Source organism: Typopeltis vanoorti, chromosome 10 (assembly GCF_054136105.1).
Source record: "Typopeltis vanoorti isolate ZY-2024b chromosome 10, IOZ_Tvanoo_1.0, whole genome shotgun sequence".
Lineage (NCBI taxonomy): Eukaryota > Metazoa > Arthropoda > Arachnida > Uropygi > Thelyphonidae > Typopeltis > Typopeltis vanoorti.
In genome coordinates, this window is record NC_143558.1 from 51936390 (window position 1) to 51957815 (window position 21426).

At 35.8% G+C, this 21426-nt stretch overlaps 1 protein-coding gene across 1 annotated transcript in view; it reads left to right on the forward strand.

Annotated features, from left to right (window-relative positions):
* Positions 1-21426, forward strand: part of LOC150102416 (muscle-specific protein 300 kDa-like) — a 1203500-nt gene that overhangs the window by 165034 nt on the left and 1017040 nt on the right. Inside the window, exons 11-12 of the mRNA XM_090399574.1 lie at positions 137-354; positions 16884-16992. Coding sequence (XP_090255700.1) covers positions 137-354; positions 16884-16992 — 327 coding nt within the window. The remainder of the gene's footprint in view (positions 1-136; positions 355-16883; positions 16993-21426) is intronic.

The following is a 21426-nucleotide window of genomic DNA, read 5'->3' on the forward strand; positions in this document are numbered from 1 at the left end:
CATCTGATCCTTTTATTTATTTTATTTTCTTCATATTATTTTTGTATATTCGATGAATATGCTTTTCAGAGGAAGGTAGTTATATGAAAAATATATACTTGAGATAATTTTTTCTCATTGTTTTTTTTTCTCCTAGGAGCTGTTAGCCAAAAAAGAACAAAGTGTAATACTCCTTTCTGCTGTTACTGATGCTGGAGAAACTATTTACTTGAGTTTGAGTATGGAAGGAAGAGATTGCATCCGTTCTGAAATGCGGCTGCTTCGAGAATCTTGGGCAGCAAAATGGGAACAAATTAATGAAGCCATTAAAAGTATTGAATCTGCATTGATGGCATGGGGAACATTTGAAGATAGGTATGTGTTTTGTGTGCCTGTGTTTGTTCTGTATAATTGAACATACATGCAAGCATGCACATATAAGTATATACTAATCAGTCAAGCACTTCTCAAATTACTGGATAAAATATTTATATTTAAATTCAATTTAAGATACTTAGTTTTTAGGTTTTTTAGAAAATATTTGAATAATTTGCCAGTCTAGTTTTGATCAAGTGGATAGCATCTCTGCTATAAATCCAACAAGCTATGGGTTTGAATCTCACTGCAAGCATCAATGTTCATGAATTTCTTCATGTTGTAGATGATGAAAGTGGTTAAAAAGGTTAATGTTTGATCTCTAGAATAAGGTTTTGAGATTATTTAATCCTTACCAAATCTGTAGTACTAACTGTAAGTTTCCAACCTTTCTTAAGCATTAAAAAATAAAAATAAAAAAATAAAAATTGTAGCACTAACAATAACTAAAGAAAGTACCAAGTTTCATTCATACATAACATATTATGCATGACAAGATATACATTCTCAGTAGGCTATTCTCATTTGTGTAAATGAGAATGAACTATTGCATGCAGAGCTAGTTTTCTAGATATCATAACGATGAGTGGTGGAGAGGATCGAGAGGCAGGTGTCCAAGATTGTGTCAGGTATATGGCATGCCCCTTATGAGGGAATATTGAAGATTTGGGTAATATAAAATGATCGTAGATAGGTGAAGAACAAGGCATGTGATAAGACATATAAATTATTAAAAAAGATTTAAAGAATTAACAGTGAAGATTTTTTTTTTTCGGTACTTAGCAGAAGAAGGGGGTTATCCCTGGAAATTCTGTAAGAATGTGTGGTTAGCAAGAGTGGGAACTGCATTACAAGGGTGTGACTATATTTTTTTGTTTGAGGTGTATGATAGGTATTGTGTAAACAATAGTTAGAGAGTGTGCCTCCTGCATTGAGTCTATAACTCCATGCAGATGTCCAAGAAAGTTATAATCACAAAATAAAAGGACCTAAATTACATTTAGTTCTACTAAATCTAATTTTGTCTTGTCATAATATTATTCTAATAATTTAGTAGATAGAAAAATGCATTTAAATTAATATAAACTTTCTTAAAGCTAATGCTGCTTCTCTTGAATCCAAGAGAAGGAAGATGACCAGGATATTAGATCGAGCTCTTGCTCAGTATCATTGAGCAAGAGCTGAAAAAAAAAGATTAAAAAAAAAATAGTATATAAGGAGAATGGTGACCAGCAAACTCATGAACAGAACAAAGGTCAGGCAAGAAAGGTGACCAGTATTGTAAGGAAGACAAAATCAGACTATGAGAAAAAATTAGCTGAGCAGGTCAAAGGAACAAAAAAGTTATTTTGTTATGTGGCAAATAAAAGGAAGAATGACTATCGAATGATAACTTTAATGAGTGCAGATAGTAGCAAGGCAATAGAGGCAGATGAAATTGTTGAGCTACTGGATGACCATATTGCAAGGGTTTAATCATTCAAGTGAAGACATTGTTATGGCAGAGATGACAGGAATTGATGTGAGAACAGAGGTTGATGAATTATAGGTACTTAGGATATTGCAGACTCTGAATCCAATAGACGAGAGATTGGATTGGATATCAGCTCTTGTTTTAAGGGAATGTGCAGAACTGGTGATGCCTTTGATGATGCTGTTTAATTTATGTCTCAGCTCTGGCTGAGACTCAATTTAAGTGGTCTTAAAAGTACTGGAGAAGTTGGTCAAAATGAGAATTCAGCAATGGTGGATAAAATTGGTGGATATGGGTGGATAAAAATATCATACTCTATGAGGAGCAGCATGGCCTTAGTAATCTGATAACTTTTTTATAATAGTAACAGCTGAATTGGATAAAGAGAATGGCAAGTCATCTGGATTTTGCAAAGGCATTTGACAGGATGCCACATTTCCCCCCCCTCTAGAGATCAGGTCAGTAGAATAACAATTGATCAACTCATTCTCACTTTTGGCTTACTGTTAGAAATGTAATGTAGTTTGTCTTTGTATATATATGTGTATACTCCAGATGAGGACCTTAATATGAAGGTCAAAATATTAGGAAATTAAAATAATTATTTCTAAGATGGTTATAGTCTCTGTAATTTTACTAAAATTAATGCTGATTCACCGCATAACACTAAAAGAAAGGCTACCACATGTTATACAAACTGCAACAAATGGGGGGTAGATGATAAGGATAAATAGATGGCTGAAAGGTACATACCAAAAATTTGTATATTATTATTATTATTATTATTATTATTATTATTATTATCTTAAGGCTACATGGAGTTAAAGACTCATCTAGACTCATCCTTTTGTCATACACACAGCTCATCATACTGTGCCTTAAAGACACTCAAGGAGCAGAATCCAGGAGAAGGCAGATGACTAGTGGTGCAAGCTGTGTTCCACTTGGACCACTGCTGTTTAATTTGTACATAAATGATATAGGAAATAATTTGAAGGGAGATATTTAGTTGTTTGCTAATGATGCAACATTGGATAGGGTAATAGTTAATCAAGGTGATGTAAAGAGCTTGCAGGATGATTTAAATATGCTGACATATTGTGGGCAAAACATAATGAATGTCAATTAAATTCAGAAAATTGTAAAGTTATGCATTTTGGGATAAAAAGATTATATGCTGGGTTCCACATTGATTGAAGTGTACTCCCAGAAATTGTTGAAGCCAGGGATTTGGGGGGTACTGGTGGTGGTGGTAGTAGTAGTAGTAGTAGTAGTAGTAGTAGTGGTAGTAGAAGACAGACAGTTGAAGTTCAGAGGGCATAGTACTAAAGTAGCCAGGGTAGCTAATCAGATTACTTGGTTATTGAAGAACACACTAACAAACAGAGATTAGGGAGTTATCATTCCTCTTTATAAAGCCTTGATATGACTGCATCTGGATTACTGCTCAGGTTTGGTCACCTGGATTTCTTTTGCATGAGGAAGTGGTGGAGAGGATCCAGAAGTGAGTGACAAAGATGGTGAGAGGCCTCTGGAATGCTTCCTATGAGGATAGATTGAAGATTTGTGGATTGCAAATTTGGTTGATAGGCTAAAAAGAGAGGGGGGGTAGAAACATTTAAGTTCCTTAAAGAATTTTATAGGATTGATGCAGGGGCAAGGTGTGAGCACTTGGCTAGAGAGGAAGAATAAGAGGTCATCCCTTTGAAAAGTTTGGTAAGGGCATTGTTAGCAAGGACCTGAGAATTAGCTTTTTTACTTAGAGAGTGGTGAATGAAAGAAATAGGTTGCCTGAGTCAGTTGTGAGTGCTTTGTCTTTTAATGGTTTCAAGGTGCAATAGATATTGTGCTGATAGTTTGGATTTCTCACAGTGAGTCTTAGGACTCCAGGAGGTATCTGTTCAATAATAATAATAATAGAGTATGATAATAATATTCCTATCCACCCAGTCATGAACTGTGTCTTTCACCAATTTTTCCAATACCTTTACCACCACTCCTGAGATAACTGGCCTATAATTTGCTATTTCTGCATTCTAGCCTCCTTTATGCAGTGGGACTATTTTCACTCGATTGGCACCTTTATGGTACTGTGGAAATCAGGATATACAAACCAGAGGTTATATAGGATATTACAAATTTTTGATGTAAATACAGCTTTGGGATTAGTTGGTAATTCAGCTTATATACTATGAGCATGGAGTCAAATTTAGGAGCTGGTGTATATGAATGAGATACCATATGAGGAGGCGGGGGGGGTGATATAGTTTTGTGAATGGTGTACAATAGCCCACTAACTTTTTTTCTTTTTTTTTTCTTTTCTTTTCTTTATGTGACTCCCACTTACAAAAGGTTTTATATATATATATATATATATATATATATATATTAGTACTGTGGGTGAGCTGAGGATTTTTTTTCTATTTCTTATTAATATTATATATTTTTTCTATTTTTAATTTTTTTTTTTACATAATCTGAAAATTCTGCTCTAGAAACCAAATATGGAACTTCTTTAAGCAGCCACCAGTAAGCAAATCAATAGTCTTCTTCGAGATGAAAGATGAAAGTCTTCTTCGAGATGAAAGATGTCCAACCACAACCTGTTGGTTGTAGTTGGACATAATAACCTCTCAGCCAGTTTGCTCACTTTTTATAATAAAGCAACAGCTGAGTTGGATACATAAGTGGCAGCAAATCCAGAGAGATATGAAGTTGGTAATATGGATAAGAGAATGGTTACAATCAAGAGATTACAGTCAAGGAAAATAGGCCTTTGATTAGTAGTCTTCTGTAGAACTCTGGATTTAGTCAGCCACTGCTATTTAATCAGCATCTCTGTAGTGCAATTGGAAGAATGATGGTAATTTGTGCCCATCAATTGGAAAAGGTGTACTTTCAATTCTCGTCATGATGGAAGGAATCTTAATATGAGTTATTCAATTGAAGATGAGTTAGCTGATCTATCTCTTATGGAGGTAGCAGGGTTTTCATCCGATATACAGACAAATCGACATTGTGAACACACAATTTACAGACAATTTATAGTTTTAGTGAGATGTTGCTACAAGGTAAGGAGCATAGAGGGTGAGGAGCATGAGATGTTTAGGCAGTTGAGCTTGGCAAGTGCAAAAAGAATGATTGTTATAGGAGATTTTAACTATGGCAGTATAAATTGGAAACAATAAAATGCATGTAGTAATAAGGGAATGGAATTTCTAGATTTCTTGAGGGACAGATGTCTTAAGCAGCATGTAATAGAAGGAGCACGAGGTTCAAGAGTTTTGAATTTGGTCATAGCATCAGAAGAGCTGATTATAACTGAGATGGCATCTCTTCCCCCAGTTGAAGAGAGTGACTATGTGGTTTTGACTTGGAAGATGAAGACATGCAGGAGTATCAGAGAGAAGGGAATATATGCGGAATTATAAGGCAGATGATTATAATAATCTTAGATATCAACTTGAGGCAGTTCCATGGAGGGCAGAATTGGAAGGCTGGGATATCATTAGTGCTTGGGAAATTGTGAAGGAATATTTGTTATCAGCAATGGTAAGCTGTATTCCATGAGTGAAGAAGAGGACACAATTTGGTGTAAAGTGGATGACAAACAATATGAAACAGGAACTACAGGTGAAAAAGAAGTTATGAAAGAGATATAAGGAGAGGGGTGGAGAGCAGATGTTTGAAGAATGTAAGACTTAGATCAAGAGAGTGACTAATATGGTAAGGAAGGCAAAAATGGAATATGAGAAGAGATTGGCACTGAGATCCAAAGAAAATCCTAGGGAATTTTTTAGCTATGTGGTCTGTAGGAGGAGAAATGACTGTGGAAGAATGGCATTGTTGGATAAAAATGGGAATAGAGTGACTGATTCAGAAGGCATAGTGGAGTTGTTCAATGAATTCTTTAATGGAGTATTTCATCCTGCAGGAGGTTTTAACACTAGAAGGATAGGCAGCTTCGAGGTTTAGAAGTTCAAGAGTAGAGCATGTGTTTGAAATACTGAGTACTCTGGATGTCAATAAAGCTGTGGGACTGGATGGAATTTCTCTACAGATTTTGAGAGAATGTGCTAAAGAACTGACAGCTCCATTGACCTGAATCTGCAATGAAAGACTGGCTGCAGGAAAGACACCCAAGGAATGGAAGAAAGGTAAGATAGTGTCATTGCATAAGGGCCGTAGCTGGCTGGAAGTGTCTAATTATAGGCCAGTTTGTGTGTCAGTTTAATGGAGTATTTCATCCTGCAGGAGGTTTTAACACTAGAAGGATAGGGCAAATTCGAGGTTGTTAAGGTGTTGGAGAAATTAGTGAGGAACCATATACAACGTTGGGCAGTGAGGGTACTGTTATCTATGAGAGTCCACATTGATTTGTTAAGGGGCGCTCTTGCTTTAGTAATATGATTGCCTTTTATAATAACCTGACAAAAGCAGTTGATGAGGAAAAGGCATATTCTGCTTTTTTTTTTTTTTTTTGATTTTGCAAAGGCATTTGACAGGGTGCCAAATGATAAGATGATATTTAAGTTGCAGCACATGGGTTTAGATGTAAGGTTAGTCAACTGGATTCAGGATTGCCTATCTGATAGGCAGTGGAGTGGCTACGGGGGGGGGGGGGGGGGCACTTTGAACTTTATCCTATATGTCGTTTTGACTTTTTGTAGTATTTTTGGTGTGTATTGAGAGGGGCGGCAAATTGGGGATCGCCCTAGGCAGCAAAAGCCCTAGCAATGCCACTGCTGATAGGTATCAGAGTTGTGTATGGTGGGGTAATATCAAGACAGCAGAAGGTTACAAGTGGGGTACCACAGGGTTCAGTACTAGGACCTGTTTGTTTAATCTTTATATCAATGACATTGTCAGTGGATTGCAGGGTTTGGTTATTTGTAGATGATGTGAAACTAGGAAGGGTTATTAGCAATAGTGCAGATGTGGTAGCCATTCAAGAGAATTTGAATAAACTGGACAAATGGGCAAATGAATGGGAGTATTGGTTTAATGCAGGAAAATCTAAAGTCTTGAAATTTGGGATACATTGATGCATACTCGAATGAGGGAGCTTTACTGGAGGAAGTAGGGGAGACAAGAGATCTGTGGTTGATGATTGATAGAAAACTGAAATTCAGGGAACATATTGCAAAGGTGGTGAAGGTAACCCAGAGGATTGCTGCAATACTGAGAAGGACACTGACTGTAGGGATAAACGGGTGGTTATTCTTTTGTATAAAGCCTTGATCAGACCATACTTGGACTATTATTCTCAAATTTAGTCCCCCAGGATTTGAAGGGGATAAATTAAGTGTGGAAAGGGTACAAAGGCAGATAACAAAGATGGTTTTAAGACTATACAATGTTGGTTATGAGGAGCGGCTGAGGGAATGTGGACTGTAGAGTTTGGTAGATAGAAGAAGGAGAGGTGATATGATTGAGTCTTTTAAATTGTTGAGAGGTAGTTACAGGGTTGACACTGGGGAGTTCTTTCGCTTGGTATAACAGCAGGAAGGAGGGATGACAAGGGGCCATCCCTAGAAGTTGCATAAGGAAGCTGTGAGCAAGAGGGTTAGGAGTGGTTTCTTTGCATGGAGGGTGGTTGAATCGTGGAATGCATTGCCTGATAGAGTGGTGAGAGCAAGAACTGTCAATGAGTTTAAGGAGTGTTAACATAGACTTTGTGTTTCCTAGGAAGGACCGCTCACAGTGAGTCTTTTGACTCCATAGAGGCCTGAATAATAATAATAATAATAATAATAATACTAGTGGTGGATTTGGTAGTGGGCAGTAGATGACTTTGATGTAGACGATGATGTTAGTAGTAGTTGGTGGATTATGTTGTGGACACAGAGAATTGTAGAGTAGGTGCCCTTCCTTGATGAGTCTTCGGACTCCTTGGAGGTGTCATGAAATAATAAAAATAATATAAAAATATTATGAGAATTTGCTAGGAATTGCCAATGCTATTCACCTGAGTTTTTTATTTCAGTGTCAGATTTAGGTAGGTTGAAGAGCCTGTGTAGCTCAGTGGATGTGACGTTTGCACACCACAGCGCTTAACCGCACGAAGGAAGACTTCTTGGTTTCGAATCTAGTCATCGACTAGAAGAAATTTTTCTAAGCCTCTTTTCGACCGTTTCCCAAGTTAGTCGATCTCTGGAATGGGCAAGCGGGCTTTTTCTCCCGGAAACTCAGTTTTTTTCGTCCCGTAAACACAAGAAAATCGACCATAGAAGTCACATTATTTCAGACATTAAATACGAGTGTTAGGGTTAGCGACCACGAGATTGTGGCACTTGTTGGGCTGTCTCTCTTCACTGCGTGCCGCTTAATTAGTGATAGCCTTGGGCCAGCTATCTCTGATTGGTACCAGTGGAGATTGAACTGCCCACTCAGTCTCCAAAAGTTAGATAGGGCTAAAAACAGCCTCGCCTACTCCCTCTATATGGGAATAAAAAGGCATTAGCTGATTTTTTGATTTGAAAAGCTGTAGAAAGCTGGGAAATCGGTTGCATTGCATAAAGGCATAAAAGAGAGGTAAGGCTATCATAACAGACGAACATGCAGATTGATGCATTTTAAAGCACCTGAGAAGAAAGAAATGTTAGATGTGAGAATATTATTGGAGAAATAGATTAATTTGGAAGAAAACTGATAATTGAAAGCTAGTAATAATCCAGAGATTAATCAATTATTACTGTTCTGGTATTCTATGGCTGTTGACCTGATATGAGGAATCAAGATGACTAATGAGAATATTGGATCTCTTCCACCATCACCACTGTTGCAATGTTAAGCCAAATGTTGTATCAAGAGGACATACTGGGTCTCTAGAGTATGGTGAAATCTCATGATTATATGACCATTAGCCTTCACATGATACTAATTATTATTATTAGTATAACACCAGCCCTCCATGTAGTCAAAAGACTCATCATTGGAGACACTCTGTTAAGTCTATCAAACTGTGCTGCAAACTCATTCAGTGTATCTGCATTCACACCCTCCTTATACAGTTTCCAGTGATATATCTTTGTTCTTCCCCCTTTCGTCATCCCCTTCTGTGAAAACTTTCTTCAACATTTACCTGGTAACAACTTGTTACTAACTTAAACATCTCATTATATCCTTTTCATCCTCCTATTCATGATGCTTTGCAAAATTTTATTCACTCAATCTTCTCTTGGTTCATTTTTGATATATTCTCATTACAATGAAAACCAAATCTGTATAAAATAATCAACATGAAACCTGATCAAGCCTTATATAATGGAACCATAAATTCTTTATTTCTGCACATTAAGGTCCTCTACATCACTGCCATAACAAATGATGATTTCACAATTTGTAAAACGTTCCCTGAATTTCAGGTCTTTGTTCATCACCATTCCCAGATCTCTTGCTTTCTCATCGCCTTCAAAAATTCCCCACCAATTGTATAACTTGCATCTCATTCTTGCCTATCAAATTTCACAACTTTACACTTTGCAACATCGAACTGATAGTTCTATTCATATACCCACTCATATAATCTATTCAAGTCCCCTAAGGTCACAACATCTGCTTGATTCCTCATTATTCTTCCTATTTCACCACATCAGCAAGCAATTTCATAACTCTCTCAATGCCACCTATCAATATCATCAATATTCAAGTTAAATTATGGCCCCAGAACAGACCCTGCTACACACCAACAGCACTTACCTTTTTTGGGATCCTGTACTCCCATACTTAGTAATACCTAAGAACCAGACACATGCTATAGGACCTCTTTTAACAAACTATGCTGAAGTCACAGACTCCAGCATAGTTTGTTATGACATCAGTATTGTCTGTGACAATACTGATGTCATAAACCCACTTCTGTATTCTAGCTCTCTCACCAACCTCTCCAACACCTTAACTTCAGGTATACACTTTGACATATAATTTGTATCTTTAGCCTTATCACCATCCTTTTAAAGTGTAACAATTTCTACTCTTTTCCACTCCCTTGAGATTGTGCTGTTGCAAAACTCTTGTTAAATGACTAACACTAATTCCTTGAAACATTTATTATTATTATTATTACATGACACCTGAAAGGATCTGAAGATTCATTGAGGGAGATCACCTATTCTACAACTCTCTGTCTCCACCAGTTAGAGCAAACTGCCATTACCATCATCACCTACACCAATGCCATCTACTGCCCACCATTAGTATTTTTGTCTGTAAATTGTTTGTGTTCTCAAGGCCGATTTGTCTGTATGTGGGATGAAAAATCCAAGTTTCTGGGAGAAGCATAACCTTGCTACCTCCATATCAGATGGCTAACTCACCTTCAATTGAAAAAAAAAAAAAAAAAACATATAAAGATTCCTCTCTTCATGATGAGAATCGAACTCAGATCTTTTCCAGTCAAAGGGCACACTGTACTAAATGTTAAAGATACCAAGCAATTTTAAACCTGGTTTTACTCCATTTCCCAAGTAAACAAACAGACAAACAAGTCAAGTTTGTGCCTGCAAGTGTTGCAAGTCTAGCTGATCCTATAGGTAGTGCAAGACCAAGGCAACACATGGTAAAAGTAGAATAAGCTCTGCTTACTAATCTTAATTACACTTAATGCCAAAACACATCTCCTAGAGGAGATGATGTTTTGTATTATGGGTAGTGGCCCCCTTGGCTTTAATACAAAACATCATACATCTCCTCTAGGAGATGTGTTTTGACATAAAGGGTAAATATTAAGATTAGTGATCAGAGCTTATTCTACTTTTACCATGAGTTGCCTTGGTCTTACACTACCTGTAGGATCAGCTAGACTTGCAACACTTGCAGGTGCAAACTTGACTTGTTTGTCTGTTTGCTTACTTGGGAAATGGAGTAAAACCAGGTTTAAAATTGCTTGGTATCTTTAACATTTATTATATGCAAGGTAAAATTTTTTTTTTGGCACACTGTACTATCATTCTTCCAATTGTGCCATGGAGGCACTATAAGGCACTCCTCTCCCCGGCAGGGAATTAAACCTCGGTCTCGCCTGTGATCGAGAGGGATACTTACTACTATACTACCAAGCATTTCTTAAGGCATATAGTGATGTCATCTAGTCCTCTTGCATTATTGACATCGGGCTTATTGAACTCCTCATATATCTCTTGCTTGCTCACCAGTAAGCCATTTTCGCCCATTTTCTCTATACTTGGACTTCACATGAGTTCACATTGATGAGGATGAAACACCCTGATGATTGCTGAATACCTCAGCTATGTCCTTTGCAGCAGTTATCTATCTACTATTTTCATCCATTAACATCATCTTGCCATAATAATTCTTTCTTCTGTTTTCCACATAGTGAAAAAATCTCTCTAGGATTTTTCTTCATCTGAGTTGCTAATTTCTCTTTATGCTCCCCTTTTGCTGTCCTCAAACTGAGTCACTTTCTTAGCCTGCTCTTTATACTCTTTTTTCAATGATTATTGTTTATCTCATGCTGCCATTGGAGGGGCTTCTTTCACTTCCACATTTCATACTTAATCCCTTCATTCATCCATTTTACACTTACATTATTCTACCTTTTGGCCTTTAGAATACATTTCCTTATTGATGCTGTTAAATATCATCTTGGTCAGTGCCTAAGCAGCATTTATCTTCCTTCAACTTAATTCTTCATTCTATGCTGTAGCTCCAAGCTATATCCTAAGCTTTTCATAAGCACAAGTCTTGCAGTACCCACATATATCCTTTCATCATAGAAATCTTCATATGTCTAACTGCCACCTAGATATCACTTCATGATCACTCTCACCAAGTGGAGGAAAATGTAATCCTTTTCAAAATCACCTCCTGTGATGAAATGATGAGATCTAAGATTCTGTGTGCCCTCCTCTACATACTCCTATACTGGAGTATAGGAGTATGTAAAGGAGGGCACACTTATTCCAAAATGCCATCTCTTCATTCCCAATTATATCATAATTATAATCACCCTTTCCTTGTTCCACTAACCCAAGTTTATACATTTCTTCATCACCACTATCCACATTCCCTTGCCTATACCTACATCTGTTTAATTATCTCTTCTGTCAACCTCTGCTTCAAACTATACTACCTTAAAATCAATGCCACTGTTTCCATCTTGCATCTTTACCTTAACCAGACATGATTCATCTGCTATCATCAGCATCACTGTCTCTCCCTTCTTGTCCTTTCTCTCCTCGTGAAACAAAAGTACCCTTCTCATCTATATTTCATTTATTCCCATAAATTTTGGACAAATTCAACTCATTCAATGAAACAGTTTCATCCTCTTTATTTCTGATGCTCCTAGCATTCATAAATAAACATAGCTGTTCGCTTTTAGGTGTGTTGTTACCAGTCCTCCCCATGGCACCTGTTAGTTATGATTCCCCACAACTGCCCATGCTGAATTGCCTTTATCAACACTTGCCCCATATATCTCTTCAGACTCAGTTCCTTCCTCCTTACACTGTGGGCCATCATATTCCTATTTTGATCATCCTGCTTCCTACATCCACTCTCTTTATGTTATATCTCCCTCTGCCCCTCCCTCATTTCCCTGTCTATCTTTCACTCCTTATATTTCATCATCTCTTACACTATTACTGTTTCCGTTAATAAGCACTTCAGTCTCACCTGTTTCACTTTACCTTTTACTTCCTCTGATCCCTTGCTTGCATAACTCATTGCACCTTTTTTCTAGCAAGGGTCACTCATTTAACTTACACCCAAATGCAGTCTGTCACTTTTTTACAAATCTATCCTTCCATCAAATACATACCACACACTTACAATCTACATTATATACTCCTCACATGTGTCTGCCAACATACCTTTCATGATTCTTGCTCTTTATCTCACATCATCATTGTCATACCTTGGCACCACACCACACCATACCAATACACCTATCTTACCACATTGTTATCTTTCAATTTTCTCACTAATTTCCTGATATTCTTCCTCACATTCTCCTGGTGGTGGTATAGTAATCAACCTTATGGTTTCTGGGATGGCAATATGCTATTTACTAGGGAATTGATTATGGTCCAAGGTGATTTCCCATTGCCTTCCGTGACCTATTGTAAGTATTTATGTCTGTTGATGTGTGTGTGTGTGTGTGTGTGTGTGTGTGTGTGTGTGTGTGTGTGCGTGCGTGTGTGCGTGCGTGCGTGCATGCGTGTGCGCGCGCTCCTGGGGACCTGTTTTCCTGTTTTGAGGGATGAAAAACTTGAGTTAATGGGAGAAGGAAACCCCTCCACCTTCATATGACACTGGCTAATTCACCTTTAGTCAAAAAGACCTGATAAAGGTTTCTGGTGTCATGGACAGGAATTGAACCAAGTCTTTCCATCCAAAGGCTTCATCTACCAACTGAGCTATGGAGGCTCTACATTCTCTTATTCTGATCAATTATTATTCTGACAAAATCATTTGTTCCATTCCCACAACCATTACTCATGCTCTTGCTGTTTTGCTTCTCTTACCCAAAGTGTTAATTTTCTTGGTCATTCTCCCCCCCACCCTAGAAAATAGACTTTGTGGTCTCTCTCTCTCCCCCCCAATGATATCTAATTCCAAGATATAATGGAATCTCCATGCATTGCCATTTTCAAATCATTCATCTCCTCTTTTTCTCTACTTTACTTCATTCTATCCATTGGCCCTCTTTCATTCCTTCCACTGAATATCTAATCTCACTCGACATATTTTTCACTTCATTTCTCATTCTGATCAACATGTTCTTCAAATCTTACATCTTGCAATTTCACTCTCTGTCATTCATGTAGCTTTGCTATCTCTCATTCTGTCACTTTTATTCCCACATTCCTATTTTCCTTTATTTCCATAGTCCAACTTGCTTTTATTTCTTCTCATACATTTTTTCACTTCCATAGTCTCGTTCGTTTTCATTCTGTGCTTCATACAGTCTTTAGCACCTGCAATTATGCTAGCCTTGATTCCATTAGTCTGTGTTGATAACTTGTTGTGCAGAAAAATATTGCACTTTCTATAAGCCCATACATTTTGTCATTTCCTACTGAGTTTTTCTACAAACATGTCCACCACATTCCACCACATAGATTCTGAACTCATGACAATGAACCATTCTTGAAAAATCAATGCTGTTAATTACAATAAATCTTCATGAAATTCATTCAATTTTCATTGATTCAGTCAATGAAAGCTTCAAAATTCAGTAAAATAAATAAAAATAAACAAAAAATCATCAGTAATAAACCCACAAAGTATAAGGAGAATGTAAAGGTAGATATCAGGAGGTTAATGAGGAGGGTGAAAGATAACAGTATAATGGGAAAGTTTGACAGTGTGTTGCTGAGATATGACAATGATGAGTTGAGATAGAGAGCAAGAATCAGGAATTATATGCTGGTAGAGCTGTGTGAGCAGAAGAGAGTACAGTTTTTGGATGTATAGCATGTATTTGAGGGAAGAATGGAATTATACAAAAGTGATGGATTGCATTTGAATGCCTTTGGAGTGAGTGAACTAGAGAAACTATTGCTAGATTGAAGTTTTGGTTAGACCTATAATAAATTTAGTTTAATCCTTTATCCAAGTGTGAGCAAACAAAGTTTGTGCCTGAAAATAACTTCAGGACTGAGGTAAGGTGGTGGTGCAACACCAGGCAACTCCAAGCAAAGGTGGACCAATCTCTCATCACTCCTTGTCTCAGTATCTCCCATAATGCAAAGCACATCTACTTGTGGACATGTATACTTCTATGCATTAAGGAAAGGGCCACTACCCAAACCGGTTTCGACTTTTATTGAGGTCTGCCTCCCACTGACGAGACCTCAGTAAAGGTCGAAACCGGTCTGGGTAGTGGCCCTTTCCTTAATGCATAGAAGTATACATGTCCACAAAGAGATGTGCTTTGCATTATGGGAGATACTGAGACAAGGAGTGATGAGAGATTGGTCCACCTTTGCTCGGAGTTGCCTGGTGTTGCACCACCTTACCTCAGTCCTGAAGATATTTTCAGGCGCAAACTTTGTTTGCTTACACTTGGATAAAGGATTAAACTAAATTTATTATAGTCTAACAAGTGCAAAATAAATATCCAGCATCTTTCTCTAAATCCAGAGTAATTCAATAATAAGGTGGTACACCTGTTGGAAACTTGTATAGGTAAATATGACCTCTCCTATTGCTTCTGCCTTAGTATCTCCACGTTTGGGTCTGCCTCCTACTGACAAGGGGTATATGAGAGACTCTGCTTGGGGTAGGTTTTTGTCAGTCTCTGAGTAGGGCCACCACTGAGATTATGGCTCTGTCTGGTGATGGGGTGAGCCTGCCACTGGGCAGAGCCAACGCTGAGAAGTTCTTCTTGGTGACGGATGGGCCTGTCACTGAATGGAACAATGCTGAGTTGGGTGATCTTTTGGGATCGTCTAACTTTTAGAGAAGTCTTTACTTAAATACACCCCAATAAAGATCGAAATTTTCAGGTGCAAACTTTGTTTGCTTACACTTGGATAAAGGATTAAACAAAATTTATTATATTTTGCAAAGGCTTCTAATAGACTGTCACATCACAAGTTGGGAACTAAACTTAAGCAGATGGATTGCATGATAGGTTAGTGAATGGATAGGCAACTGACTCTCAGGCAGATACCAGCAAGTTGTGTATGGGATGTGCAGTATCTCAGAAAAGAAAAGTTACTAGTGGGGGTGCCACAGAAGTCTTTTTTGGGACCATTTTATTTAATTTGCATGTTAATGATTTGAATGGGTTAATGGGTGATATACAACTGTTTGCAAATGATGCAAAATTGGAGTGAGGGGGAGATTAGGAATCAAACCAGATGTGGCCTTACAGGAGAAATTGAATAGATTGTATGAATGGGCAAAATTATGGAGATAGCCGTTCAATGTTACAAAGCGTAATGTTCTGAAATTTGGTAGGCAACAATGGGATGTGAAGTATACAGTTTGTGGTGAAATTTTGGAGGAAGTTGAGCTGATAAGAGACCTTGGAGTGGTGGTGGACAAGGATATGAAGTTCAGAAGTCACATTACACAAGTTATGAAGTCAACACTTCAAATTATGACGATGATGCAGAGGATCTCTATATGTAGAAATAAAGAGATTCTACTTGCATTCTATATGACAATGTGACTCCATGAACATCTGGTGTTAATAATAATAATAATAATGATAATAATAATTAAGTCTTACAATTGTATTTACACCAAGTTATCAAAAATAAACAAAATTCTATGAAAACAAAATCAGCATTGCCATCTATTTCATTAAATACAATTATGCTTTCTAGATTTGTTTCCCAATTACCAATACCTAGAATCTCTGGAGCAGATGTTTTGTTTTAATAAATTTAGTTTAATCCTTTATTCAAGTGTAAGCAAACAAGTTTGCACCTGAAGTATCTTCAGGACTGAAGCAACTTGTGGTAAAGGTGGACTAAGCTCTCATCACTACCTGTCTTAGTATCTCCCATAATGCAAAGCACATCTCCTTGTGGACATATATAATGCTATGCATTAAGGGAAGGGCCACTACCCAGACCGGTTTCGACCTTTATTGAGGTCCCGTCAGTAGGAGCCAGACCCAGAGGTGGTGATACTAAGGTGAAAGTAATGGAGAAGTCATATTTGCCTATATGAGTTGCCAAAAGGTGGGTTTCAAAGGTGATGTCATAAAAATTAAATAAAAAAGAACAAAAAACTATTAACTTTGTTGCACAATAGGAATGATAAAAGGGGATAGTAGCAGAGTAAAGAGGATAATGAAGGATAAACACAAGTGTTATAACTAATGGTAATCCAAACTTTCTAATTATAATTAGTTTTTTTATTATTGCTACATAATTATATGGATGATAATCATCATATGTTAGTCATTATATTAATTTAAGTTTTCCTATTATTGAGCATTTATTTGCATTTATAGAAATTATTGAACATATTAGCTTTTATAAGATTTCAACTTCTAATGAAATTTTATTTTCATTTTATGTTTTCAACATTTTTCTTTTTTTTTTTTTTTTTCTGAATCATTGCATTTCAGTTGCAAGCAAGTAGCAACATGGCTATCAGAACTCACAAATCAGATTTGTAAGGAAGTACAGCTGAAACCAAATCTTTCAGAAAAGAGAGCTCAGTTGCAGAGTTATAAGGTAAGCTTTTGATATCAATTCTAAATGATATTCTAACTCTTGTTTAAATTTAACCAGCAGCCAAATAAATAACACTAAAATAATAAATTAATAAAATATGTAGTTAAAAATGAAAGGAAAAAAAATTACTTGGTTTTGTTACTAAACAACTAAAGCTAGGAGGTGGGTGTATTTTTGGTTAATTTTGCACATTCTCCAGCTAGTTTGCTTGTTTTTTATTATTATTATTTTAATAATAACATTAGACATCCATGGAGTAAAAAAAACTCATTTTGGGAGATTCTTACCACACAAGAAGTTCATTGAGCCGTGTGGTAATATATTCCACTCATGAACCACATACAACCTCTTATACAGCATTAATAGATGGCAACTTGTTCTACTCCTGTCTCCTTCCAGTGAAAGAGCTATTCCATATTATCTGACAACATTCCTTTACCAACTTATATATCTCAATCATATTCCCCATCCCCTTGCCTTCCTCCTATTCACAAGGCTCTGCAAATGGCATTTCTTCAGTCTTTCTTTGTATCCTAAATTCCACAGACTGGAAATTACCTTAGTCATCTTCAGACTTTTACTAATGTATCAGGTAAAGATGTACATAGTGATCCATGTGTGACCTGATTAATGCTTTATACAAGGGAACCATAACCTCTTCACTTCTTTGTGTCAAGGTCCTCCTCATCAACCACAATACAATATGCTCACATCACAATTTAAGTATTATGTATATACTATGTATATATACATTAATCATTGGTGTCAATGAGACATGTTTAACAGAGGATGTCACAGGAATAGAATGTGATCATTATAACATTTTTCAAAAAGACAGAAAAGTTGAAAGAGGAGGTAGCGCATTACTGATAATTTCAGAAGAGTTGCAATATGGAATTTGAAGAAAGCAACAATGATAATGCCAATTTTAGATATTTAGTAGTATGTTGTTACATGCCATATAATGCAGAGGAGAATGATTCTGAATCATCCATCATGTCCAGTGTTGAAATGTTGAAAGTGACTTAAATTTGTGAAAGGACATCACGTGCAATGCTTAACCTTGGATAAAGGAGGCCATAAGATGGCAGCTTGCTCAGGAGACTTCGATAGAAGACATGAATCCCTTTGAAATATTGAGAATGATCACTCTCTGGAACATTCTGTCCAATCAGACAGTGATATATCATTGATTCCTATTACCTTACTGAACATTGAGTTTACTTAATTCCTCATATACTTCCTTCTTATTCAGCATCAATTTATTCTCTACCATTCCTACTCAAAAATATTTTTCCTATATTTATGAGAATGGATTATGAGAATTTATGAGAATGACTGACCCTTATGCAATTAGAGTACTCTAGGGCCATGGAGCCTTTTCATTTCTGGCCTTACAACTATGCCCTCTCTATAAACCTTACTATATTTCTTCTATAATATACTCTTTCCCCCTCATTATACCCTATTCCTCCTATGGGTTTAAATTCGGAAGAAGACTAGTTCAGAAGCCTTAAGGTAGCAGCCCTACCACTGAACTATTCCATCGTCAGGCTAGTCCCCTGACATGGAGAACATATTCCTACTTGTAAGCTGACAGAAAAAGATAATTGGATTGAATCTATGGGAAACGACCCTGGAATAGAAAAGGGAAAACGAAAATGGAAACGACAAAATATAATACACATAGCAAACTGGAATGTAAGAGGAATAGCATATAAAGAAATAGAATTAGACCAATTACTAAATGAAAGAAATTTTAAAATAGCAATAATCACTGAAACAAAAAAGAAATTAAAAGGAACTATGAGAACTGAAAATTTTAATGTGATATACAGTGGAGTTGACAGAGACCAAAGAGCACAAGCAGGAGTCATGATTTGGATACATAACTCCCTTTCAAAACAGTTAAAACATTATAAATTATGGAATGAAAGAATAATAGAAGCTAGAATAAAAATAGATAGAGGCTATTTAACAATAATTGGTTTATATGCCCCAGAAGAAGGAAGAGAACAGGATAATATTGATTTTTATAATCAGCTACAAAACATATATAATAAAATAAATAAAAATGACTACATAATTTTAGCAGGAGACTTAAATGCAAGAATTGGAAACAGTAAAATTAATAATAATATAGGAATACATGGAGAACACACTCTAAACAGAAATGGTAAAAAATTGATTGACTTTGTAGTTTATAATAACCTAAAAATAATGAATTCCTTCTATAAACATAAAGACATACATAAATATACTTGGGCAGCAAGAGGATGGAAATCAATATTAGATTACTTCATATTAAATGAAAAGACATCAAAAGTTTCACTAGATGTTAAAGTTCACAGAGGATATGAAATAAGCAGTGACCACTTCCTTGTTAAAATAAAATTAAGATTACCACCTAAATGGCTACAAGTAACAAGAACAGAAAGAAAAATTGAAACATTTGTTTATAAAACTAGACTATTGAATGGCACAAATGTACAATGGCTATATGAACAAAGAATTAACCAATATCTAGATAAAATAAAACAAAATGAAGAAATAGAAATAGAATGGCTTAATATAAAAACGATACTAAATGCAGCAGCAAATGAAAGCTTAGGAAAGACCAAAAAATTCAATAAAAGAAAAAAACTGAAGATCTGGGATGATACAATCAAAGAAATAATTAAAAAGAAAAAAGAAGCCTATCACAAATGGTTAAGCAGTAAAAGATTAGAAGATTAAATAGAATATAAAAGAATAAGAGCCATAGCTAAAAGAGAAGTCAGAAAAAGACATAGAGAATCATGGAATAAATTTGTTTCTAATTTAGAACATGATTTATATAAAATAAGACCCAATGTATATAAGATTTTGAAACACCTAAATGCAGATACCAAAGAAAACATAAAATTAAACACTGAATTAAAATTAGAAGAATTTCTAAATTACTACACAGAACTGTGGACAGACAAATATTTTAAAAAAGACAACTGGCAAACAATTAACGAAAATGAAAAGGAAATAACTGAAGAAGAATTAGAAATCAGCCTGAAAGAAACAAGAAACGGAAAATCACCTGGAGAAGATAAGCTAGGTTCAGAACTATATAAATACGCAGGTACAAGATTCAAAAAAATACTCTTACTATTTTTAAATAAAATTTACTCAACTGGTATCCCCCCCCCCCAATAGAATGGAAAAAAAGCAATTGCGATTCCTATCTTTAAGAAAGGTAATAGAGATGACCCTAAAAACTATAGAGGTATCAGTATACTAAATTCCTGTTACAAAATATATAGCAGAATCTTAAATAACAAACTAATGGAATATTCCGAAAACTTTATTCTAGAGGTACAGAATGGATTTAGAAAAGGACGATCATGTATAGACCCAGCCTTTTGCCTAAAATTAATAGCAGAGAAAAGAAGAGAATATAATTTGGAAACACATATTGCATTTATTGACTTTGAAAAAGCATTTGACAAAGTTAAAAGAAACATATTATTTAACATATTAAAAGAAAGACAAATACCAAATAATATCCTAATAGCTATCACAAGTATATATGAAAATAATCAAATACAAATAAGATTAAATCATGAGCTATCATATACAAGAGAGATAAACCAAGGGGTCCGACAGTGATGTCCCCTCTCAGCAACTCTTTTTAATATCTACTTAAATGAAATAATAATAAAATGGAGTAAAAATTTACACCAAGGAATTAAACTTTCACCTACAGTTAACTTAAACACTCTCCTCTTTGCAGACGACCAAATAATAATTACAAATTCTGAAGATAACTTGCAGAAAGCTATTTTAAATCTAAATGAGATATCCAAAGATTATGGTATGATAATATCAACAGAAAAATCAAAAACTATGGCCTTTAAAGGACAAGATCCAGCAAGAACTAAAATAGTAATAGATAACAAGATCTTAGAACAGGTGAATTCATTTAACTACCTAGGATGTATGATCACTTATGAAAATGAAAAAGATATAAACATAAAAATTGCAAAATATTTAAAAATAACAGGTGTAATTAACTCTATATTTAAACCAAACCTAGTTCAAAAACAAACCAGGCTAAAAGTATACAATACATTAGCCTTACCGGTCTTAATGTATGGAAGCGAAATCTGAACAATAAAACAAAAAGACAAACAAAGATTAACAACAGCAGAAATGAAGTTTATGAGAAAAACTGCAAAGTATACCCTATTTGATCACAAAAGAAATGAAGATATTATGAAAGAATTAAACCGAGAACCAGTAATAGAAAAAATTAAAAAATATAAACATAAATGGATGGAACATGTTCAAAGAAAGAAAACAAAAAGATTACCAAAACAAGCCTTAAAGTACCAGCCATTAGGAAAAAGAAAACCAGGACGTCCTCTTATATTCAGTTGTTTGCAGATGATGCGAAGCTGGGAA